Below are 26,159 nucleotides of genomic sequence, written 5' to 3' on the forward strand. Positions count from 1 at the left end.
CAAAGCTGTAAACTTGGAGCAGGTGGCTTGAACTCCCACAGCTGCCCACAACTATTTGCGCTGTAATTGTTCACCATTTCACTGCAACCTTGGTGGCTTGCATTTGGTTTCCAACCGTATGCGATGGGAACAAAACACAATCTGGGAAGTCACTTACTGGGTCTCTTTAGCCCACCCTGCGTTTGTTATTTGCAGTCTCGGTTCACAGACTGGCTCTTTTTTCTGGCTGCGTGTCCATTACTCTCAAGCCTACCTATCCCAGCAGAACTCTCGAGTATTTCATCCCCTCTCTCCATTTCCCAGTAGTTCACGATTGGCGTGCTGAGTTTCTGGTCTTCATTCTAGGCCCAAGACGCTGTTCTGGTTCACTAAATAACCTGGGCAAATCCTTTAGTCCTAATCCTCAGGCCTCAGTTTTCTCATCTGCAAAATTCATTATATATATGGTGAAGTCCCTTCCAGCTCTAAAGTGCCCGTCCTGGTCTGATCTTCTGAGGCCTGTGTGCTTAAGTTTTGCACTGCCATTCAGTCATGATCTGCAAAGTCACATCTGGCAGAGAGGTGACTCCAAACAGTGATTGTGATAGTTCAGGGTCCTTTAGAACCCAAGATGATTGGGAGCTGAGCCTGCCCTGTGTCCAGAAGACCACGTGTACCACATGGAAGAAACTAACCAAAGGCCTTAGTCTAACAGGCTACGGGGTCAATCCCTGCTCTACCAAGGACACACATGCTAGCTGTATGTCCTGAGACAAGGTACTTGATCTCTGTGAGCCTCAGTTTCTTGAGCTGTAAAATTTTTTCTGTGGAGAGGAGCAAATGAATTCTTCTATACAAATTTCGTGACACATAGTAAATGCTCAGTAAATACTCACCGCCTTCCTTTTCCTCACCTCAGACCTCTAGCCAGTTGGGGATGAAGAGAAGAAGAACTGCTCTAAGGATGTTCTTCAAAAGTGGCATCTTCTTAGATTTTTAAGATAATATGTGGATAAGACATTTGTTAAGATTATGATAAAAAGAAATGATAAGACTTGCATCAGTGCAAAACCATGAAACATGCAGAAATGGTGGCAGGCAGCATCATTTTATGAGCTTGTTTCTCCATCACCCAAGGGCACAAACCTCTAACCCTGTTTGCCCAACTCTACATTCCTGCCTCCAGGATTACAGCTCTGATGTTTGAACTGCCCACATCCTGGCTTCTGTCCTGCTTCTGTCTTTAAAGTGACTGAAGTGACTCTCAGTGGCTACTGATATGCTGCATTCCCAGTTACACTGTCTTGTACCTCACCTTGCCATCATATTGTTGAGGAGCTATGTAATGGCTTTATTAGATTGTCAGAGAGGGACAGGAAAAAGAGAATTTCATTCCACAAGGGTCCTGAAGAGGAATTTGGTAACACCAACTGAAATTAAATAGCAATGTCACACAATTGGAAGAAGAGGGAGCTGGAACCAGGAAGTCTGGCTATAAATCCAGCTGCTACCATTTACCTGTGTGACCTTAGTTTGCTCACCTGTCAGACAAGATTATTGTGAGAATCAAGTTAGAGCATATGGGTGAAATGAAGCCTTCTACAAATAAAAATTTCACACATCCATGCATACAGATATATATATACCCACAGACATTCACATATGATTATACCTATATTGTCTTAAAGAGAGTTTGAAATTGAAAGTCTACAGAACTGGAATCCAGCCCTAATCTTGCCACTGCTTCACTATGGAACTTTGGGCCCTTCACTCCTCCAAGCAGGTTCCTCTTCCTGTGAGCTACTGCTCATTTAATGCCTCTCTCATTCTTGAGAGAACATGCTGTGCCATCTCTGACTGCAGGCTGCCAGACAGGGACTGCCGTGTACCCGCTCAGTGCCCACGTCCCACTGTCCCGCTCAGTAACTGCTAGTAAGAGTGGGAGCCCTCAGTGGTTCTGGGATGCGGGTCTCACAGGAAAGGTGCCGTTTCAGTGCAGCGAACTCTGCAGGAAAGGATGAAAGGAAATGCTAGGAAGCGACTTCAGCCTTTGGTGTCTCCTTCTCTGTTTTATAAGCCTCTGGGGCCAGATTCTGTGTTCTTCGCCTGCTAATTCCTGCTGTCGCCTGAAGCCATGTTAGTTCAGAGCAGGGATGGAAAGCTCTGGGAACCTGTAGCTGCTCCTGTCAGTAGCAACCAGGAAGAGGATATAAAGCAAATCAGTGTGCCAGTTAGGCTACCAGTGGGGCCTTTTGGCCTGGGGCTTTAGGAGCAGGGAGATACTGGCAAACTTTTTCAATTAGTAGAGAACATGGGGTAATTCTCCTTCTCTTGGAATTGCCATCAAGGCTGGAAATAGTTCAGGTCTTTAAAGGGTAGTGGCATGTGAACTTGGGGCACTGGGTCGTCAGGTATTCTATAGGTAACAGCCTGAGGCCACTCAAAAGGCCTAGTCCAGGCATCCAGGTCCTCAGCGAAGGTTCCTGTTTCTCATCTCGGTGAGCAAACTAGTCAAGAGACCCACCACTCAAATCTCAACTCTTTAGGTAAGAGATTGTTCTCACTCGAGGGACCAGACAAAAAGTGAGTGCCCTGTACCCTATGGGATAGAAGCAGGGAAACTTAGAAAACTGCAATGTAGATCAGAGAAGGGTGTTCTGTGTCTGGAGTATATATTCTTCAGGGATGGCTGAAGAAAATGGGGAGATTTGATTTAGACAAGAAAAATAAGGTAACTTGTGAGGACTTTCTTTGGATATTCAAAGGACTTCTAAGTGAAAGGAAACAGATTTGGCCTAGGATCCTCTAAAATGACAGAAAACCAGGGACTACAATTTAAAAGAGAAAGAGCTCACCACAAAATGAGCTCATTTTTCAAAGGCTTGCCTGGTTTAACTGGGGACAGGACAGGCTTCCTTAGGAGGTAGACTATTAATCAAAGAATGAGCAACATGGCCATCTCAGGGGTGCTTTAAGATTCCTTACTCAGTGGGAGGTTGAGGTGAAAGATTACTGCTTCCCATCAAACTCTAAGATTCTATTATTCTCGTCCATCCCCTCCCCTCAACTTCCACTTCACTTTTGGAGCCTACAGTCTCTACGGTCACCAGGAGAGTAGCTTCTTCAAGCCATCAGAAGGCCACACAAAGAAACGATGCTATAAGAGAAAGTGGTGGTAATACCAGACCAGTTCCTGTCCAAAAAATCTCCAGCTGCAGGTCCTTCCCCTGCCATTTTCACTGCTTTCTCATCTTTCTGAAAGAAGGACCAGCCATTCACACCTAAGACAGTAATAGTTCCCCCTCTAGGTGAGTCTAACAGCAACTTTGGTGCAGCTCTCCCATCCACTAGGGAATCTGCCCAATGCCTCATGTGATCACAAATCAATGAACATCATCCTCTAGGGAATCATCTCTCCCAAGACATAAATATCTCTAATGTCTTTCAACAAACAGGAAGGCAACATAAAGTTGGGCCAAAGAAGGCAAGTTGTATCAAAAAACAGGAGGACTCAAACCAGGACTCTGTAACAACCTAGGGGAAATAGGATGGGGTGGGAGGTGGGAGGGAGTTTCAAGAGGAAGGGGACATATGTATACCTATGGCTGATTCATGTTGATGTTTGGCAGAAACCAACACAATTCTGTAAAGCAATTATCCTTCAATTAAAAAGTAAATTAATTAAAAAACAAAACAAAACAGGAGGACTCACTTTGTAGGGGAAAGTCAAACCAGGAGCAGGTTTGGTCAGATCCCAGCATTTTTCCCTGTGTGTCATATTCAGTTCCATTTGGAGGGAGAATGATCCAAAAACTGGAAAAGAAGGAAACAACTTTCATCACGCTGGCTCTTTTATTCTGACACACTGATGCTAAGAAACCTGTGGTGGGCTAACATTTTGTGGCGGTCTGGTTCACTCCCCTGCCCCCTGTCTGTGACTAGGACATCTGGACCAGAAGATGCCCTATGTCTAAAGACCCCTAGGAAAGGAGTGCCCACAGTTTCAATCCTGTCTGAACATTTAATTTTATAAGAACACTGGGGCCAGCTGTGCCTGTGACTGGGACTTTATAGATAATAAACAGCATCAAGAAGCATTTTAGGGTTGAAGAAATGGAATTTTAGGGCCCTAAGTGACTTATTGAAGAGTGACACAGCTAGTAACTGATAGAGCTAGAAAGTGCCTAGTGTCCAGTTCTCCTGCGTCAACTGTACTTTATTCAATGCTGCACTACCCCAAAAGTCAGGTAGTATAAAATTATAATGATATTGCAAACATACACTATTTACAAATATATATATTTGTATATAAATATACAAATATATATACATATACATTGATAGCCAATCTCTGTCATGACACTGAGGTCATTCCATCTTAGAATTACGAATATAATATGTATTCATGATACATTATGAGTTGATTAGAAAAGTGTTTGGTGAGCCATCAGTTTTCTCTCCTTTAGGCTAACTCATCCCAGTTCCATTAACTTTTCTTCAAAAATCCTAACTTCAGATCCTCATCAAAAGTTCTTCTCTGAGCTGTTTTTAAGATTCCATTTCCAAGTCACAAAATTTTAGTGAAAACTATTTTTTTCTCAACTAGATGGAAGAATTCCCTTCTGTTTATTCTATGCTCTTCTCAAACAAAGATTACTGAATACCAGGAGTGACTGTAAGTTGGTTTGATTTGAGGTCTCTAAAAATCACTCTCAGCATATTATATTCTGACCCAGAGCACACAGACACTGCCAGCTCCCTAAACCTAATGGACCCCCTCCTCAGAGGGAAAGAAGCTGTCAGAGGAGGCTTCCCAGGGAAATGAGGGTACCTATCCTCATCCACTCATCAACTTGATTGAGATCCTACTTGTGCCACACAAAACTGTTTCTCTTCAGCACTCTAACTTGCAGTGGCAACTAATCTGGCTAAATTCTTAATGAATGTGGTCCCATAACTAATAAGAACTAAGGAAACCCAAGTAGATAAATTAGAGGGAAAGTCTGAATGTAAAGTTTAATGTGATATTTCTTGATTGTCTTAATGCCAGGCCACGTCATCACCTGACCTTCAAGAGCTGTTTAATAGGTTCATTTGAGGGGAAGGGATTAAAGTTCAGCTCTATTATTAGAAACAAAAAACTAACAGGAAGTAGACTGTGGGTGGTGCCATGAGAGAGGTGCAGAATATTTCTGCTTTGAGGCTAATAATTTTCATATTAAATGATCAAATTTCATACCTGCATGAGCCTCTCCTTCAGCTGCCATAATTTTTAACTGAAAGAATTTCAAGCCTCCTATTATGAACCAAGAATCTTTTTGCCTATTCTGCAAAGAAATGAACATACTTTTTTCCTTTTTCTACATACTGCTATTTTTTTCATCTCTCTGGGATATAACTTTTGCTTTGATTTCACCCTCATTAAATCCTGTATCAAAGGAAAACACTGGCATCTAACTGCATGCCTTTAGAGAGGTGTCATTTGATGTTAGCCAAACATACTGGTTCTGAAAATACTGAAGTAACTCCCAGGTGCTAAGACGTTAAAAATATCCTCATGTCCCTGCTGGAACAGACCACATTAAGATACTTCATCTCCAAACTCAGAGTTTGGCTAGTAATAAAAGTCCTAAGGGCTGAACTGGCCACTGCCGGACCCACCACAGTTAACAGGAAGCATCACATTTATTTTGGGACGTGGACAGATATGGCAAAAGGAGCTTTGGGGAAAACCTTACCTTTTAGAATTCTCACTCAGAAACAAAACATAAAGACCTGTTTTCTGGGACTGAAGGGCCATTACTCCATACATCTCAGCAGACTCATGATGTCTAAGTGTTTAAGTACTAGACTGCAGATATTAGTTGGTGGAAATTTTGAACACTGGTCAACCAAATGTACTCCCTGCAGGTTTCCATTATCTTCATTTGTCTGGGATCATTTAGTCTCTTCTTAAAATAAACCATTCTATGAAAGTTCTGCTGTTATTAAAAGATGACTTTAAAAAAGGGAATTCTGAAAGTACTGAGAGTACTTCTATAGCATCCCTGACAAAAAGCCTGTCAGTTTGTGCTTGACGAGACTCTTCATCTCATGAATTGAGTTGAAAATGAGTTGGCCCACTTTAGAACTAGTCAAGTCTGATTATAGGAAAGATCCTCCTTACTTGTGGCCAAAGCGCATTTTCTTTCCATTTCTACCCTTGCTTTAGAAAAATTAAGAAATCTATGTCATCCTTATAACAATTTTCCAATATGTCTGCCCTTAGGCTTCAAGTCTCTCAGCTTTTTAACCATTCCTACTCTTGCCTGGAAAATCCCATGGACAGAGGAGCCTGGTAGGCTGCAGTCCATGGGGTCGCTAAGAGTCGGACATGACTGAGCGACTTCACTTTCACTTTTCACTTTCATGCATTGGAGGAGGAAATGGCAACCCACTCCAGTGTTCTTGCCTGGAGAATCCCAGGGACGGGGGAGCCTGGTGGGCTGCCGTCTCTGGGGTTGCACAGAGTCAGACACGACTGAAGCGACTTAGCAGCAGCAGCAGCAGCATAGAACCTTATCTCTTATAATTAACCGTTCAATTTTCTTACCTCATACAAGCTTAGTTGTAGAGGTCTGAAAAGTAGGAAATATGAATATTTTGTTATTACAATTTACCTCAGCAATGCAGAACAGTAATATTCTAAAATCTTTCCTAACTTCATAATGAATAGTACTATTTTAAGTTGTATTCTTTAAGTATTAGTGAAGTGAAAATTTTTGTGTCTATTAGTATTTTATTGCTCTTGTGAATTTTCTACATCCCCTTTATTTATTTTTCTATTGGGCTGTTATCCATTTTATTAATGATTTGCACATTTTTTCTAATCATGTTTACCATGTGTTAAAATATTTTCTTCAGCGTTTTGTTATTTTTCCAACTCTTTAATTTTTAAGGTATTATCTTGACATGCAGAAGTGTTCCCTCTTTATATAGTTAAATTTATCTTTTGCTTTGTGGTTCCTTCTGTTCCATTTATATGTTTATTTATATTCCTGAAATCAGAAAACTACATAGCTTTACTTTCTGTAGTTTCTTTTTTGCTTCATTCGTTATATTCATCTCTTCAATGCATTTGGCATTTGCTTTGATGTTCTGTAAGATGTGAGGAACAATATTGCTGTTGGAGCTGCGAGTGTGTGAGGAAACCTGTTAACCTCTGCAGGGCTTCAGGTGTCCGTTTTAAAATGTCAGGGGGGGAAAAAAGAGGATAGAGACTGCTGTTTCCTGGAGGAAAAGGCCCTGCTGTTACAGATGGAAGCATGTTACCTGTAGCTCTTCTGAAAGGCCACTCAGAGGCCCTCGGGAGCACAGAGGAGACTCAGAGACTGGGAGCACAGAGTGGGAAGAGAGATGCCTGGGACTGGGGAGATCCATGAAATGGTTATGAGTGAACAGAAAGGTAATACTTCTAACCAGCAAAGTCCAAGCAGTGTTCCAGTTCAGAAGGTCTGAAATTGATGCTGCGAAAGTATAAATATAAATACATATGATATACGTAAGCCTCAGGGTCAGTCTGTAGGAAAAATAAAGAGAAGTAAATATAGAGAGAAATACGCCTTCCAAATTTTACTTAGTGAAAGCTTACTCATCAAAACTTAGAGGAGTTTGGATTATTTTCACCCTTGTGCTTATTTGAGGGTGTTTGGTGGCTCCTAAAGAGTTATAGCCAACATACACAGAATTACCTAAGTAAATAATTATATACATATCTGGAAAATACAGTGAGGGCACTGACTGATATATTTAACCCCTTAGTTCCTTCTGCCTGAAGAGAGCTTGAGCCACTACTGGTCTGTGTGGAGCTCTCTGTGACACAGCCCAAGACCCGAGAGAAATCTACATGACTTTAGAGACTTTGTCCTTCAAGCAGAGCAGTTTTTCTTTTCAGTGCTGAAGAAACGCAGAGTTTGTTATCTGTGCAAATGCTCCATCGGCTTTGGTCCTGAATTCCTGCTGTAAAGTCACACACACACGTCCCTGGTCCATGCTGAGGAGCACGTTCATCCCACCAGAGAACTCACTACAGGGAAGGCATGCAATGAGGCAGTTCTGCAGAAATAGCAAAAGTGCCCACTTCTGACTATTCAACAAGAAATTCGCCTTTGAAAAGTTCACATCTTTGTTTTAGTTTTTAAAATGTGGCCTCTTACATGGTACTCCAAAAGAGTAAGAAAAGATCTGTTTATTCAAAATAAATTCAGAATGTAATGGTTAGAAAGCTATTTGATTCCCTGCCCCCCGCCAACCCCTGCCCCAGCTGCAAACATATTCCCACTGTTTCTTCATCAGCTCCTGCTGCTCAGCCATGGCTGCACTTTGAATTACCTGGGGAGTTTTAAAAACCCCAGTGCCCAAGCCGTCCCCAAGACCAATTAAACCTAAGTGTCTGGGCTGGGACCCAGACACCAGTATTTTTTTAAAGCTCCCAAGTTAATTCAAATATGTGGCCAAAGTTGAGAACTATTGTCCCTTTAAAAATGCTGGAACAAGATTCCAGCTGATTTGCATATTTGATTTCACCCAGGTTCTATTCTTCATGCAGGCACGAGGCCATTTTGCCAAAGGTGTGAACATGCCAGGAGCCCCTGGGAGCTCTCTCTATGACTAAGTGGAAGGATGTGTGCGGCTCCCAGATTTTGCTGTTTGTTTGTTTTAACTCCCAGATTAGTAGTGTACAGATCACTGTACAGATTAGAGGATTATAAAACACTTTTATATTTTACAGTGACTTGACATCTTAAACCAAGATGCTTAGGAATCCAACGTCTTCACTGTTATTTTCTGAGAGATTTCATTTGTTCTCAGCTCCAGAACACATTTTCTTCCAGATCATTCCTAGCAGCTGGAATCTCTCCGCATAGCTGAGCATCAATACTGTGGTGTCCCCACCCCAGCTCCACTCACATGGGCACCCTCATTGCAGGCAGAGATTTCCACTCTGTTCTGGATGACCCAGATGAAATTCTGGTGAAGGAGCACTTCAGAGCAAAGCTAACATGTTTCCGAGCAGTTGATTCTACACTGAGGGGCAGGGAAGCTGAATACATAGGCAGTTCTGGTGGGCAGAAAAGTAAAGGTCCTTGTCTTCTCCTTTCTCCTCATCTTCCAGAGGCTCTGGTTTAGGTGACAGACCAAGATAAGCCTCAAGGAACTGAAAAGTCCTAAGCTACCTCATCCCTATAGCAGGGCCAGGGCCTTGAGTCAGCATTTCTTTGGCTGCCAAGCATCAGGAGTCCACAACAGGATCTGGTTCATTCCAGACAAGGGGCTGGAGCACCAAGCTGTGGACCAGTTACCAAACCCCAGCAGACACTTGGCAGCCTACATCTTCCCCAGTGACCTTCTCAAGAATGACTCAGAATCACCACACTCCTTGCACGCTGACGTCTATGGGCCCTGGAGCAGAACCTGTGCCACCTGAGACATCTTATTTTTCCCTTTTAAGAGTATGCCAGTGCTCCTCATGTGCACTGAGGGAACACTGTCAAAATCTGATAAAACCGAGGTATTTATCCCGTTGGCTTAATGTATTTGAATAGGTATCCGGGAAGCCGAGCCTTTACAGTGTTGCTGTTGTTGTTGTCTAGTCACTAAGTTGTGTCCGACTCTCTGCGACTCCATGAGCTACAGCCTGCCAGGCTCCTCTGTCCATGGGATTTCCCAGGCAAGAATACTGGAGTGGGTTGGCATTTCCTTCTCCAGGGGATCTTCCCAACCCAGTGATTGAACCCACATGTCCTTCAAGTGTTTGTGGCCCAGATGGTAAGCGTCTGCCTGCAATGCAGGAGACCCAGGTTCGATCCCTGGGTCAGGAAGATACCCTGCAGAAGGAAATGGAAACCCACTCCAGTACTCTTGCCTGGAAAATTCCATGGACGGAGGAGCCTGGTGGGCTACAGTCCATAGGGTCGCAGGACACAACTGAGCAACTTCACTTTCACTCTCCTGCTTGGAAAGCAGATTCTTTACCCCTATGCCGCCTGGGAAGCCCCCATGGTTTTTGTAGCTGGTTTCTCTCATGGTTTGAGTGTGATATACCTAAGATGTGGAGCTCCGAGATGGTCACAAAATCAAACTTTCTTCCCAAAGTGCCCCCAGATGACTCCCTCTCATCTGATGGAAATGAACACTATCAGTATAAATCCAGATTCCTTAGCTAAGCTCTCATCTTCTCTGCCAAGTGTGCTAAGTTATTTTGAACCACTAGAAGCAGATGGTAGGATCCCATGATGGTTTAGACCATTATCACACAGACTTGGATAGAACACAGTTCAAATCATGACTCCCAAACCTAACTGCCAACAGGAAAAGCTTATATCCCTGACAACCTGCCTATAAAATCCTCAGCTCTGCTTGCATAAAGGAATCCGAGTGTTTTCCCTGTTGAGCGATATAAGAAGTTAGATCAACACTCCTCATTTCAATATGCTCTCCAAGAGTAGGACTTAGGGAAAGTGATCGTATCCACCTTAAACTGTTCAAGTGGCCAGGAACTTCATATATGATGAGGGCTTTTTGAGGGGTAAGGGGAACAGGAAGCATTCACCCCCATTTTTCAGTCTCCTCTCTTTAACAACATCAGAGGAAGGGACTGGAGTGTCCAAGCAGCCACATGAGAATAGAGACTGACTGAGTGGAACTCGACAAGAATTCATTTAAACTACTATCCTGGGCAATAAGGCACTGAGCCACGTGCCACTGAAAATTTTAAAAAAGAGAACAATTAGTTTAGCAGGTGAAATGACTGCAGCACAGAGAATAAATCTGAGATGTCGCATGCTGAAAAGAAGCTGCCAAAAACGTGCCCCTCTTCCAGCTGGGGCTCTCAGATAAGGTTGGGGTGGAGGAGGCCACATTCAAAGGGGCCTGGAAGACACATCAGGCTTTTTGACAGTCTACCAGATTTCAGGCAGAGCAAAAAGCACATAGGTCTCCCTTGGGAGGAAATCATCTTCCCTGTGACCCCTGAGGAGTAGCAGCTCTCTCAGAGGGTCATGAGCATCCTACCGCCTTTGCTCCAGCTGGGCAAGTGGGGACCAGGAGACACGAGGCTGCTTGCAGCCACTTGTGAGCAGTCCTCCTCAGCGGGTAGTCTCTCACGGCCATTTCAAAGGAACCTCCCTCCTGTCTAAGCTACTCCAGATGCACAGCCTCTCCCGGAGAAGCAGGGGAACGGAGCGGAGCAAGGCCCCTCTGTCCTCAAACCAGGCCGGGCTCCCTCCCGGCTCTAACCTGCCCCTGACCTGGAAAAGGGCAGGGCAGCTGCACACACCAGCTTCCTAACTCAGCGAGGGGGCCTCCAGGGGCAGCGGGACCTCGGGGGGCCTGTAAAGCGCACACAGGTGCTGCCGGCGGGAGGGCGGGGCGCCAGGACCGGGGTTGGAGAGCGGGGCGCCGCGAGCCCCGCACGAGCGCGGGCCCCTCCCTGCACGCCGGCGAGGAAGCCGCTCCCTCGGCAGGAATCGCTGAGGATTTTGCATGGTTCCTTAATATTAGCCACATGGCGGCGCTGGGGGGGGTGGGAGGCGGTTAATGGACCGCAACGAAGTTTTTGCCGGGATTGGACTGATCCTGAGGTTTGTAGCTCCAAGAGGCCAAGCGCCGGGCCCGTCTCCGGGGCTCCCCGGGACTGGAGAGCGGGCTGGAAGGGCAGAGGCAGGAGCTCCGCTGCCTGGGAGCCTCCGCGCGGGCTCTCGGCACCGTTGTGAAGAGCAAGAGTGCCCTCTAGTGGCATGCGGGCGAGCCCGCTGGCGCTAGAACTAGGAGGTTGTAAGGGTTATGCCCTCCAGTGTCCCCACCACCACTCAGATTCTTACACCTTCTGCTTTCTCTTCTCCTTCCTCCCTCTCTTCTGCTCCCTACTCCATCTTTCCCTCCTTCTCTCCCTGAACAATCTAGAAACCCCAAACCAGAGCCAACTGTGACATTGCTAGACCTTCACGTGTCATGCTCAGAATGTGAACTGTAACTCAAGTCTCTGTCCTCCCACCCTAGTGTCTTTTCCTTCCAGATTGTGATTTATCTACCCACATATTTACATCCAGGCCTTCTTTTACTGAGCACCTGCTGTGTGAGTTGGTGGACGGGAGAGCGCAGGATGAGCAGGACCGACACAGGGTCTTCCTAACTAGGGGAGAGGCTGACAGGCAGTCAGCAAGCCGGATACTGTGATGAGCGCAGAGACAGAGAAGTGCTAGGTGATCGGGAGTACTTTGCGGGCACCTGACCTGAAAGACAGGTAGGAATTAGTAAAGAAAAGGAAGCCGGAAGCAGGGAGGGAGTACAGAGAAAGTTCCAGGCAAAATGACATGTACAAAAGCCCTGAGAGTAGAGAGTTTGTGACTGGAGGAAGCTTAACACAGAATGAAAGGAGGTAGTGGGTAGTGGGGAGCTTCAGTGGGCAGGAGCTCGGGGAGCCTCTAAGGCCTTGCTTATGGGGTCTCCCAAGGCCCTTGGAGAATGTTCTAAGACCAGCAGGAAGTTACTGAACATTTAGACAGGTGAACGTCATAATCAGATTTCTACCTGTGCAGGATCACTGAATTTGGCTTTAAACTCTGCTTCAAGCTAGCTATTAGACTGTGGGCAACCCACCTGAAAAGTATGGGAACCAGAAAGAATCTTAGGGTTCACCTAGTCTGTCTTACAGACAGAGAAACCTAAGTTCACAGAAGGCAGATCACTTTCGCAAAGTGGTGGAGATGGAACTAGTTATGTCTGAGACCTTTCACCTCCCATTCAAGGCCCCAGATATGCCAGCAGAAACCTGTCACTAGCTCCCCAGGCTGCTCCCAATAATACACAGGCTTCCCTTGCCTCTGTCCCCACAAAAATCCACCCAGAGCCAGACCAACAAATTATCTTCAAGACTGGCAAAGAGCATGCTCACTAGAGTTGCTTCCCTGAGACATCAGAAGAGCTGAAAGCTTACTTCAGTGTCCACAGCTAGCAAGAACCTTAATGAGACCAGAGATTGTAGACAGGTGGTGGGGAGTGGACGGTGACCTAGCCAGGGGGATCCCACAGAGACCCAGGGAGCAGAGGGCTTGAATCCAAATTGAGACCTGGAATCCCATTTCAAATAGCATGCAGTGTAAAGAAAACAAGTTTAGGAATTGCAAAGCAACTCAGACTTTGAAAAAACAGATGGTGATTTAAGAAAAAAAAACAGCACAGTTGTCCTAATATTTGGATAATTTAAAAGCCCTCAGCAGCTAGGGAATTAAGAAAAATAGCTCCACGTAGGCTGGATCATTTAGCATCTGGTTTGAAAAGTCACAGGCTGGGAAAGAGGTCCCAGAATGTGATGAAAATATGATAAGAAAGGTTTTAAAAGAAAGAAACATGATCCTCGTGAGTGCCATGTGGAATTGGGGAACAACACAAATAATAGAAACAGGTGTCAAGAGGCCTGAACCCAAGACTAAGCTTAGCCAGCTATTAGCTGTGTGACCTTGCCCAGGCCACCTAACCTGTCTGACCTCATCTCAATAGTGAAGTTAAAATAATAATAATAATACTTGCCTATGTACCTCACCGGGCTCTTTAGCAGTCACAAGGGAGGTATAATGCTGCAGGCACGTCTCAGCTCCACCGCTGAATGGCTGCACGACTTGGGTGAGTCTTAGATCCCTCTAAACGTCAATGTCTCCATCTGCAGGGGTGCTAACACCTGCCTCGGCTGGTAGGTGTGAGGACTTCACGCAATAGAGTAAATCACAGCATCTCACCTTTGGCATAGACAGTGCTCAATAATCAGTGGTTTTTATCATTCACGTGATATGTTTGCAAATTGTTCAGTGCACAGAAGTGAAAGATAATTGTGATATTTAGTGTGATATGACTTAACTGGGTAATAGGATAAATATTACAATAAAAACATAAACAGGAAAAATAGAATGGAGGTGGTATAGCATACTGTCCATCATTATAATGAAGGAACTTTGTAGATAAGGACATGTGAGGACTTAAAGTCTCACAAAATCAGCTCATGTTGGCTTAGCTAAGAGATGGTCATATAGATCTTTTTTAAGATGAAAAACTCTAGCGATGATCAATGGTCTGTGTCTGATTGGGATAAGGTACCTAGTGAGTGACTGTGAAAATCAGCGATAATTCAGGTCTTATCTAACATCTCCAGGGCCACTGAGAGCGAGAGTAATTGGTACATTAATGAAATCTGTAAAGACACTCAGCGAATGTCTAGGAAGCCTCTTTAGAATCGGAGAAACTCAGCCCAGGAATACCAGAAATAATGTGAAAGGGCCTCAAAAGTCCATTCACTCGTTCAGAAAATATTTCACCCCAATTCTATGCCAAGAACCTGAGTATTCAGGGTGAAAGGCACCATTCCTTTCCTCACCAAGCTCGCAGCCCAGTGAGGGGCACAGGGCAAGTCCTACCATTCAGTGAGGTGGTTAGAGGGAAGTTTGGGGAAAAAGAGAGCCCATAGTCGGGGCTGCTGACCCAGGGCTCAGAGAAGGTTCCCCAGAGGGGACAACAAAAGAGCAGGCTCGGCAGGGACCCAGAACAGTTGTCCCACGGAGGAGGAAGATTGACTGTGCTCCAGGTGGAGGGAGTACCACACACGATGACCCGGATCACGCAGGGGCAAAATGCACCCTCGAGTTCTGGGAATCCTTTGTGATGTCAACAGATGTCGATGGCCCTCCCACATTATAGTAATTGTCCCTTTAAAAATCTCCAGCTTGATAAAAGCACATGATGCCCCCTTCTTCCCAAAATACCTATTAGGAATCTTACAACAGTTTTAAATGAACTCATCTCTTATCCCAGCAGTGTCTACAGGTATTTGCATTTGAAAAATATTTACTGTTCTTTTAAATGAACTCATGTATTTTATTCCCAACAGGATCTACTGACATTTTCATTTGAGAAAGATCTACCTCATTTATGTACAAAGCTTAACTGTTTTTCATCAGGAACAGTCTGTTCATTCATACACTGATGATGTCCTTACAGTGACTGCCAGCTCACCCCAAACCCACCTCCAGAGGTCTGTGATCTACAGTTAGCCCTGGAGTAAGGGGCAGGGGCAGCATCTGAGACTGGGGAGGTGCCCAGAGCTTGGCTTCATCATCCGGATTAAGGGAAGGGATGGCGTTGTTGGAGAGTTTGAAGCATGGACAGCCACAGATGGCTCTCTCAGCAATGTGGCTGGCATGGGGGATGAAGGCAAGGCCAGGGGCCAGAGACAGGTCATGGGGACGTTCTGAACTAAATAATAGCAATGAAGAAAGAGGAAGAAGCAGATTTGAAAAATATTAAAAGGTAGAATTGGTTGGATTTAGCAACTTCCCAGGTGCCTCAGTGGTAAAGAATCCTCCTGCAATGCTAGAGACACAGGTGACGTGGGTTTGATCCCTGGGTTGGGAAGATCCCCTGGAGGAGGAGATGGCAACAGGCTCCAGTGTTCTTGCCTGGAAAATTCCATGGACAGAGGAACCTGGTGGGTTATAGTTCATAAGGCTGCAAAGAGTCAAACACAACTTAGCAACTGAGCAAGCGTGCAGCAACTCCATACCTGGGACCTGGAGGAGAAGACCCAGATGACTCCCAGGTTTCTGGCTTAGGTAATCCGACAGATGGTAGAACCAGCCCAGAGATTAAAAAGTCAGAGATTTGAGGAGATCTTGATTTTGGACACAATGACTTTTGAAGTTCCTTTGGGACAGTTAAGCAGAGGTATGTAAATCAGAAGAAAGATGCAGGCTTCAGATACAGATTTGGGGAGCAGCAGCATGCAGATAGTAATCCAAGTCCTGTGTGTGGGTAACAGCATCCAGTGGGAGTGTGTCGTATGGAAAGCAGAGAGGTCCAAGGACCAAGCACCAGGAGTCCCAGCATCTGAGAGGCAGGTGTAAGGGAATAGTCCCCCTGAAAAGGAAATGGCATGCAAAAATGAAGGAGAGAAACAGGAAGAGGGAGACACGCAGACAGACAGACTGCTACCATGAGAGCCAAGGGAAGACAGTTTCAGGAGAGGAGCCGTGAAACTCGCCGTGTCACAGTACAAGGACCAAAAAGTTCACCTACCCGGCATGACCATGAATAACGACAGAAAACACTGTCTCCCACGTAATGGCTCACTATGCTTTCAAAGCACTTTGACATTTATATTTCATTTCAATTCGTTCTACAGCCCATATCGCCTGTCTTCTCACAGATGCAAAACCGCAGGAAGTGTGATGAAGAGCTTTGCAACCACCATCTAGGAAGTCAGTGGCTGGCTCCTGGAGTTAGAGATCAGTCCAGAATCTTGGTCATGCTCCCTGGTTCTGCTTACACCTGAGTCACCTTTTTAACCAACCAATATCCCTGGTGGCTCAGACAGTGAAGAATATGCTGTCTCCACCAGAGACGGTTATAAAAAGTTCTCGCATTCTGAGGAGGTCAACACTGCTCTTTAGATCCCGATTCTTATACCTCTGCATCTTCCAGAGGCAGGCCTGGCTCTCCATGCAGGAGACCCTTGCTTGTTCATGCATTCCTCAGTCATACCAACAAGAGAGGGGGGCTGCCCCAGGCCCTTCAGATCTGGACCAGGCCGGAACTGGTCCATGTCAGGCTGGGCCTGGAGCTGCCACTCTGCCCCGCTCTCCCTGGAGCAATTTATATTTCATGTACCTCAAGGAGTTCACGGCTCTGCTGAGCAGGGGGTCTGATCATGAATCTCTAAACCCATCTGTCATTCAGAGCACAGAAGGGATGCGAAACCAAGACCTCTTATCAGTTTCTAACAGTTTTATTCTCTTGGCAGCTCAGATGATACCACGGCAGTGTCACCCCACTGGAGGCTGGGCGAGGCCCAAAGACAGTCGACACTGTCATGCTGATTTTCCAAAAGTCGCTTGCAGCCGTTATTTACAGCTAGTGGCCTGGTTCTGGCCTTTTCTACTTACCCAAAGAGCTGAGCTTCATTCTGGGTGCGTGGCTTCCCAAGTCACATCAGAAACAGCTGGGAGCTTGTCTGGATTCTGTACCACAGACCCCAGACGGGTGATGAGCCATTTCCCTTTGCTGTCTAAGTCCTTCTCAGGGCTGAAGATGGCTGGTACACAGGAGGGATAAAAGCAAACAGGATAGGTGAACTGGGGTCACAGGTGCCTGCTTTATCACTTACTTCATGGTGTCCCTAAAATGGAAACATCCTTTAAATATTAGACATGGAAACTCGTACTCAGATTAGAGGAAGGTAGGTGGTTACGTAGTCACTGTCCTCCTTTAGAACTGCCGGGGACAAGTGACACGATGTCAGTTCTCTCATCTCTCAAATAAACTAATGAAGATGCAGTTATATAGGAACTTCTGGAGCCGTCTTCAGCCTGTGTGTTATTCCACTCTTCAGGTACAAGAGTCCAGTTCAGTTCAGTTCAGTTGCTCAGTCGTGTCTGACTTTTTGTGACCCCGTGGACTGCATGCAGCATGCCAGGCTCCCCTGTCCATCACCAACTCCTGGAGTTTATTCAAACTCACGTCCATTGAGTCAGTGATGCCATCCAACCATCTCATACTCTGTCGTCCCCTTCTCCTCCCGCCTTCAATCTTTCCCAGCATCAGGGTTGCTTCAAATGAGTCAGCTCTTTGCATCAGGTGGCCAAACTATTGGAGTTTCAGCTTCAGCATCAGTCCTTCCAATGAATATTCAGGACTGATTTCTTTTAGGATGGACTGGTTGGATCTCCTTGCAGTCCAAGGAACTCTCAAGAGTCTTCTTCAACACCACCAACTGGACTGCTATTATGGTTTTAAAACAATAGGCATCAGACACTTCTGCTTCTGCCTCAGAGACTTTTTATTTGTCTGAATAAATGATGCGTCTCTGGAACTGGACTGCTGCTGCTGCTGCTGCTAAGTCGCTTCAGTCGTGTCCAACTCTGTGCAACCCCAGAGACGGCAGCCCACCAGGCTCCCCGGTCCCTGGGATTCTCCAGGCAAGAACACTGGAGTAGGTTGCCATTTCCTTCTCCAATGCATGAAAGTGAAACGTAAAAGTGAAGTCGCTCAGTCGTGTCCGACCCTCAGCGACCCCATGGACTGCAGCCCACCAGGCTCCCCCATCCCTGGGATTCTCCAGGCAAGAACACTGGAGTGGGTTGCCATTTACCTGTGTTTAAATCCTGGCTCCCAGGACTACAAGATGTATAGCCTTGGGCAAGTCACTTAACCACACTAGGGAGAATGGGACCAGGACCATTTCTTCCTCAGAGCATTGCTGGGATGTTCACGTGCATTGTTTGAGTGAAGCACCAGCTGAAAGGCTGGGCAGAGCTGGTGTCAGTGAGTGGTCACTGTCTGGGCACGGTCAGCGGACAGGGGCAAGCTGAGGCTGCCCAGGCTCTGCTGCCATGGCTTCCTTTCAAGACAATAACAAGTCCCATGCTGTTTCTTCTCACTGTAGGTCAGTGCAGCTGAACGGCCAGCCCCTAGTGATGGTGGACGATGGGACCCTCCCAGAACTGAAGCCCCGCCCCCTGCGGGCCGGCCGGACATTGGTCATGCCTCCAGTCACCATGGGCTTTTATGTGGTCAAGAACGTCAACGCTTTGGCCTGCCGCTACCGATAAATCCCCTTACACTCACGAGTCACCAGCAGGCCTGCCAGACTACTTTCCACTCTTCTGCCCTAATGGTATCAGTATTTTTTCAGGCATCTTCTGAGCAACCAACCAGTCTCTGCCAGCCCATCCTGCTGGAATCAACACTGACATGCTCTCCAAAGAGACAAATACCCTAGCATGAGCTTAGCCTAAGTAGGTCACTCCCACCCTAAGGGAAGAAGTGGACGTCCCCGGCACCTGTGTTAGCACGAATGCATGTGTGTGAAGCTGTCTGCAGCCTTGTCCACGCACCATGAGAACGAGCTGACGGTGCGTGCCCAGGACAGATACAACTCCCCACAATCCTGCTCGCGTAGCAGAGTAACTACAGACCTTGGCCTGTGGCTGCTGCCCTCGGCAGAAGATGAGGAAGGAAAAAACCCTGTGGACCTTTGAGAGCCCAGTCCCGCCTAACTCCTTTCCTTTGTCTGTTCCCTGCTGTTGCCTTGGGTTTCATATCACCTCTCCTCCCATAGGGGAGCAAGTGGGTGAGTCAGTGCTGGCCTGCTGGGCGAGCTGTTTATGTAATTTCCTGGCTGATGTATGAGTGTGTGCATCTGGGTTTCTGACAGTGGCATCAATCACTAGCTATTCCTCTGGGAAGCGGGTGCTTCTAAAGTAAAATTGCAATCATACTCCAGATTTTGCAAGAAGGTTCTATTCCTTTGTGAATCCAGATTCCCCCAGGGTTGGGACGGGAGTCAGGTAACAGTATTCATTGAGTGGAGAGCAATGTATTAGGCACCAGAGAAAGCAATCATCATCTGTCACGTAGCTGCAAGGGAGAGTTTTAGAGAAAGCACACCCAACCACCAAACACAGACACACAGACACACACACACACATACACACCCCAACTGAACCAAGAAAATAGACCTATCTCAACTTTGAGAGAATATTAAGGGCTTGATAGGGCAAGCCTTTAATGGTTTGGTTGACCAAAACCATCTTTAAAAAAGGTACAAATCAAAGGTCATCAGAGCTGTAAGACACAACTGAATCTAACAACTTTCTGCTGCTTCCCAAGTAGCTGAGTGCTCTCAATAGCTTATATTAGGCAGAAGACTAATGTGCTCATAAAAGATGACCAGATCCATGCTCTCCCAGACCAGCTTATTTGAGCACAAAAAAACACTTTCAGTTCACCACGTTGGGGAAGGGCGATCAGGAGGCTGAGGTCTCGTGGGGAAACTGTTGAAGAACAGGAGATGGAAGGCCCTCTGGGTTGGGCAGTGGGGAGTGGAGTGGTTTAAATTTCACAACGAAGACCTTCTGTATGATTCAAGAAGTTTGTGTGGGTCTTTGCAAACAAGTTACAACTGAAATGACTTTCTTTTCTGTGGATGTGATTTTCTTTTGCAGGATAAATGACAGGATTTTTTTTTTAAAGAGCAGGTATCAGACAATGTCATAGGATTCCAATAGAGAGAGACACAACTTCTGCTGATGTGGAAGGATAGCAATTAAGGAGGGGGCACAGTGGCTGAGGCCAGAGGCCGCAGAGACTGCCTGAAAAAGAGTTAAGGAGCAGGGCCAAGCCTTCAGAGTGAATGATAAGGAAGATTAGACAAGAAAGGAGGGAGCAGACTCTCAGTGTGGAAAGCTGGAAATTGGAAGAAGGAGTGGAGTCAGTTTCAACAAGCTTATTACTAGGTAAGGAGCAACAGCACCAGGAGGTGTGAAGTGGGAAAGGGGAGACCGAGGACCAGGCTGGACCCGGTCAGTGGTGGCTCAGTGCAGCCCACTGATGCTTCAGATGTGGGAGCAGGAGAGAGAGAAGTGTCAACACTGGCGGTAGAAAGGCAGGGAAGAAGCAGCCAAGAAAAGCGAAGAAGAAAAAGGAAAAGAGGAGTAAGAGACAAAGAGGTTGTTTCCCCCAATTTAAAAAACTCAGTGCAAATATCAAAGTCTTTTCTGTAATACATACTGGTGCAGGTGCAGCTGCAGGCCCTCATGATAACAGGAGTGACCAGAGGTCCCTGCGGGCCAGCCTTGAGCTAGTTTGCTTTCCTAACATAGCAGCCCTTCAGGGAGATACTATTCATATCTCCATTTCTCCTGTGAGGCCTGGAGTGAGCCTGTAGCTGCCCAGGGTCACCCAGGGAATGGGTTGCTGAGCTCAGAACAGTCCAGAGCCTGTTCATTTAAGCACCCAGCTCAGTGGCTGCCTGACTCACAGACTTACCTCTTTCCTTTTTCATAGGTTCCACAAATCAGTACAGCCAGAACCTCTGAAGCTCCACTCAGACACACCTTCTGTAAATAAGTGTTGACTTTTCACTAAGACTCTAAATGTTGCAGGATATAGGCAGTCTCTGCTTCTTTTGTCTTTATATATTAAATATTGCTCCTAAATTTTGGTTTGGTTTTTTTTTTTCTTCTTCTTTTTTAATTAATAAAAAGGGAGGAGGGAATCAACAGAGTTTATCTTTGGAGTTCTGCAATTCTAACTTTGCAACTGCCTCCTGGAAGAAGTATTTGCATAGTTCAAAATATAGCAAGAAACTCACTATGACATCACATTCCATAGGGATTTTAGTGCGGGGCATCTGTCCTGGCTTTCTCATCTGGGAGTGAGGGGTAATTACTAAATCACTGGGGATCCTCCTAACAAGGGATTTTCCTACTACACTCACTGCAAAAGACGGATTGTGGCAGAACTCAGCATCACCCTGCACGTGACAGCTTGCACCCAGCTTGCCAGGCTGGGCCCGAGGACAAAAGAGCTCATCTACCAGCTTCCTCCCATCATTTTTATCCTCCCCAAACAAGACATGGCCAAGATATTCTTTTAAGACTTAAGACCCATTTTATTTTAAACCAAAGAATGGGCTTGCACAAATGCTTATTTGAAAGCATAATAATGTATAAAGAGAAGTTTGTGCCTTTTGCTGAGATGATTTTCCACCCCTTTCCTGCCTCTAGGAATGATTTTCTTTCTCCTTTCTTATCACAAAGGCTCAGAACAAATTCTCATTGTTCCTTGAAGAGAAAGTCTCAATTCTTCTAGTGCCCTGAAAAAGCTGCAAGTGTGCGATATTAATGTTATCTCCAGCTGGAGACAAGCTGGAGAACACCAGACCTGCGCTCCAGTGAGCATGTGCCCAGGACCCCCAGAACCACCATTCCCGAGGCGCACTCGCCATCTGTAGCCCTAGCCCCTCCCCGTGAAAGCAGTCCTTGGGCAGATGAGCCCCAGCCCTGCACCCTCCAACATGGCAGAGGGTGTCAGCAGGTTCTGCCTGAGAGGCCTCCCCGACTCTGGCTCTCAATAGCAAGGACCCTCAGCAGTGGGGAGGACCCCGCAGGCCTGTGAACTGTTGAGCGGCCATGGGGGCCGGGCCAGCCCAGCAGCTGCACGTTCACCCTGCTACCTGCACCCAAGGCCCCTGTATGTGGGGTGGATGCCTCTGCAGAATTCACTTTGGAGACGCAGCGAGAGCAGCTTCACATCTGAAAACAAAACGGAAAGTGTTTCATCTCCGCAAAAGCCAAGGTGAACCAGGTGGGTCACTCAGACCATAGAAACACTGGGACACAGAAAGACTCTAAAATTTTGAATCAACAGAGCAAGCAAAAATAATAGAGCTGTGTCTTGGAGAAGGTAAGGGAAGAAGAGGCATAAACACATCCCTTTCTCCAACCTCAGCACCACTGCCCACTGCTCTTTTCCACTACCTTCTATCCAGTTCCACAGCCTCACCTCTGCCAGCCACTCTATCCCCTGTCCAGAGCCCAGGGAAATCCATTGTACTGAAAGGGAATTACGTTTTGATTGTAGAATAGTTCACACGGTCTTAAGAAGTACCAGAATTACAAGATGGTAAGGAATACTCAAAGAGAGACAGTTATTATAAAGCCCAAGAGTGTTAAAACCCCTCCTCTGAGTTCCACTAGCAGTTTCTGTAACTGCTCTGCCCACTCCTGGTGGTGGGGACTAGTTAGAGTGTTTGGAAGGACCAGAGTGGCGACCGGTCAGAGCCCCAATTCTGCTCTCATGGTACTCTGCTCACTCTTGCTGGACTGGCTGTGGCCAGCTTCCTCTCAAAAGGAAGTTTTTTTTTTCTCTGCTGCCCACAGCTAGCTCTCTTAAGGTCCTTTGTGTGTCCACACGGAACACTGGTGGTGCCTTCACCCAGGAGAGTCGATCTCGGGGCCTGGAGGACCTGACCAGCAGCTCTGCTGAGTGGTGAGTTGAGGTGTGACCAACCTTAGATGTAGAATTTTGAATCCAGGCTCACCTTGGCCCTCCCGATGTGCTCCTCTCTGTCTTTTCTGGAGAGCAATTTAAAGGGCCACTTCTGCCACTACTACCCACGGCAGGTGATGACTTGGTATCCTGAAGTCGTGGAGGTAAGTGGCAGAGCTAGTCAGCACCTACACAGGTACTGCCTCTGAGCACTGCTCCTCCTCTCCTACCACCCAGAGCTTTGGAAGTCTCTCTTCACCTTCCCAGACTAAATAATAAATCCAGTAACTATGGCCCTTGGGGTAGTATTTGCAAATATCACTGTAAAACAAATAAAAAAAAAGCCAAAATACACCAAACCAGCTGCTTTGGCATCCACTTTCTTCTAAACATCAGAGTAGCCCCAGGAGCCCAGGAAGCATTAGGAAGGAGCTGACCAAGTTCCACAGGACTGGCTCAAGAGTACATCCCACTGTCCTGCGCATCCAGCAGAGAAAAGGGTCTTCTGTACAGACCACGTCATGCTCGTTATTTTCCAATTACTAGTCATGAATATATTCTCATGTGCTTTTCTACTTGTAAATGTTATATAGTAAATTATACTTTTGGAAGAAGCAAAAAGAAGTCTTAGTTTTATTCATCTGGAAGTAACAAAATAAGTGCATTAACACCTCCCAGGGAAATGTTCTCTGTGCAGGGGATTTGAAGAGGGGTTAATATTTTCTTCCAGGGAACAGATTATATTAAGGTTTATATGAGCCTAGTAATGGCAGAGAGTTTGATTCCACAAGGCAGTTTATATTTTGAGGTAATGTTTGTAAGTAACAAAATGTGACTACTCTAACTTTCTTCACAGGGTGTTCTGTGGGGAAAGGGAGGCCACCATTGTCCACACCACACCTTGACCTGAAGCCTGATTGCTGATGAACTCAGATATGCTGGGGATCTTTGGTTTCATGGCGTGCTACCTTCTTCCTCTACTTTCTCCCCCATAAGTATTGCTTCAAGCACTCCAAGTGGAAATTCAATTTTATTATTCAAATTAGATGTCATTGACTATGTTAAAGTAACTGTTAGCTGCACACAGGTAAACCCTAACCTGTCAGAGGCCTAACACAATTAAAGTTTATTTCTTGCTAATAGATCACATAAAGTTTAGTTGGTGGTGATGGATAAAGTGGACAGTGTTTCTCTTCTCTGTAGTCCTTTAGGGATCCAGACCGATGTAGGCTCTCTGTCATCTTCAGCACTTGGCCTCCAAGGTCGCTATGGCATCAGTATGCAGTTGGAAGTCAGGGAAAGAGAGTATGCAGATCATATGAGAGCATTATGGGGGGTCTCACCTGGCATAAATTCCTCCCCCTCGGTTCTTTAGGTCATAAGTCAGTCACATAGTCCCATTGAATGGGGGTCGAGAAAATGAAGTCCCTGGCTGGGCAGCCACTTCCCCACAACAATTATGTTTTGTTCCTATAGACTGGTTGAATGTCAATGTCCCTCTAGAATTCACAGGCTGAAATCTAATCCCCAACATGATAGTACTTGGAGGAAGGGCCTCTGGGAAGTGATTAGCTCATAAGGATGGAGCCCTCATGAATAAAAGAGACCCCAGAGGGCCCCTCTGCCCCTTCCACCAAGTGAGGACATATCCAAAGAACACAGCCTATGAACCAGGAAGTAGGCTCTCACAGACACTGAATCTGCCAGAACCTTGGGCTTGGACTCCCCAGCCTCCAGAATTATGAGGAATAAACTTCTGTTGTTTACACGCCACCCAGCCTATGGTATATTTGTCATAGCACTCTGAATGGACTAAAACATTCGTGAAAAAAGAGCACAAAACTTTGATGGACAGCTAGGCGGCCAGAGAATGAATCAACGATACTGGGTCCTTCCAGGGGATTTGCCATCGAGTGAGTGTTATACGCTGTGCAGTGCTATCTAAATTCAAAGGACCTTTTTTTAACATACTTCATAATGACCTCAAGGAGCTTTCTTTTCCATCTCCCCCAGTCCTTAAATCCCTTTTCTAGTATTTGGCTTGGAGAAGGAAATGGCACCCCACTCCAGTACTCTTGCCTGGAAAATCCTATGGACGGAGGAGCCTGGTAGGCTGCAGTCCATGGGGTTGGGAAGAGTCGGACATGACTGAGCAACTTCACTTTCACTTTCCACTTTCATGCATTGGAGAAGGAAATGGCAACCCACTCCAGTGTTCTTGCCTGGAGAATCCCAGGGACGGGGGAGCCTGGTGGGCTGCCGTCTATGGGGTTGTACAGAGTCAGACACAACCGAAGCAACTTAGCAGCAGCAGCAGCAACAGCAGTATTTGGCTGATTTTTAGCAGAAAATGCTTTGTGTTGTCCCACTGCCATCCAGTTAGGCTACTGGATACTGTGCCCAGTATCTACTGCTGCTGCTGCTGCTGCTGCTGCTAAGTCGCTTCAGTCGTGTCCGACCCTGTGCGACCCCATAGACGGCAGCCCAACAGGCTCCCCCATCTCTGGGATTCTCCAGGCAAGAACACTGGAGTGGGTTGCCATTTCCTTCTCCAATGCATGAAAGTGAAAAGTGAAAGTGAAGTTGCTCAGTCGTGTCCAACTCTTCGCGGCCCCATGGACTTCAGCCTATCAGGCTCCTCCGTCCATGGAATTCTCCAGGCAAAATTACTGGAGTGGGGTGCCATTGCCTTCTCCACCAGTATTTACTAGACACATCAAAAATACCATTTAAAGCCTCAAGTAGCAAAGTGGTTAATGGTTCACTGGCAAGTCATAGAGGCCTCAGCTGTAGCCAAGATGGGTACCCATACCTGGAGATCCCACTGATTGAATCCATCTGAGGCAAGCAGGAACTCGAAGAAGGCTGCTCTGACAGAGACCTTGATTCTAGTCCCAGCTCTCTAGCAACTGACTGTGAGATGTCAAACAAGTGACTCAGCCTCTCTGAACTCAAGTGTCCTTCTCTGTAAAATTAGGACTTTGGATTAAGTGAACCCTAGGGTCACCTGAAACTCTCCGTTTCCAAGCCTATGTCAGATGGTCCCTGTTCCAGCTGCTATTGTCTTCCTGTATAATTTCATACATATTGCATATGAGAAGAAAACAGTAAAATATGCATATATATATATATATATACACACTCAATTCATATATTAACTATGTCTTTTTGAGAGTTTTCAAAACTAGCCTTAAAACTTTTGACAGTATTTCTACATATATGCAAAGTGCATGTGAAGTTCAACACAACACATTTTGATGGTGGTTTCTTTTTTTCTGGAGATATTGTCATGATTTTTCTTTGAGTTAATTATGTGACTTCTTCCA

General features: G+C 46.0%; 1 protein-coding gene across 3 annotated transcripts in view; it reads left to right on the top strand.

The window, feature by feature from the left end:
* HPSE2 (heparanase 2 (inactive)) overlaps window positions 1-20,999 on the top strand; it is a 720,373-nt gene extending 699,374 nt beyond the window's left edge. For all 3 annotated transcript variants that reach the window (XM_027528882.1, XM_027528884.1, XM_027528883.1), the window contains exon 12: window positions 18,446-20,999. In XM_027528882.1, the coding sequence (XP_027384683.1) occupies window positions 18,446-18,611 (166 nt within the window). In that variant the 3' untranslated portion in view covers window positions 18,612-20,999. The remainder of the gene's footprint in view (window positions 1-18,445) is intronic.
* Window positions 21,000-26,159: the final 5,160 nt, after the last annotated feature.

This window comes from Bos indicus x Bos taurus, chromosome 26 (assembly GCF_003369695.1).
Source record: "Bos indicus x Bos taurus breed Angus x Brahman F1 hybrid chromosome 26, Bos_hybrid_MaternalHap_v2.0, whole genome shotgun sequence".
In the NCBI taxonomy this organism is placed as follows: Eukaryota; Metazoa; Chordata; class Mammalia; order Artiodactyla; family Bovidae; genus Bos; species Bos indicus x Bos taurus.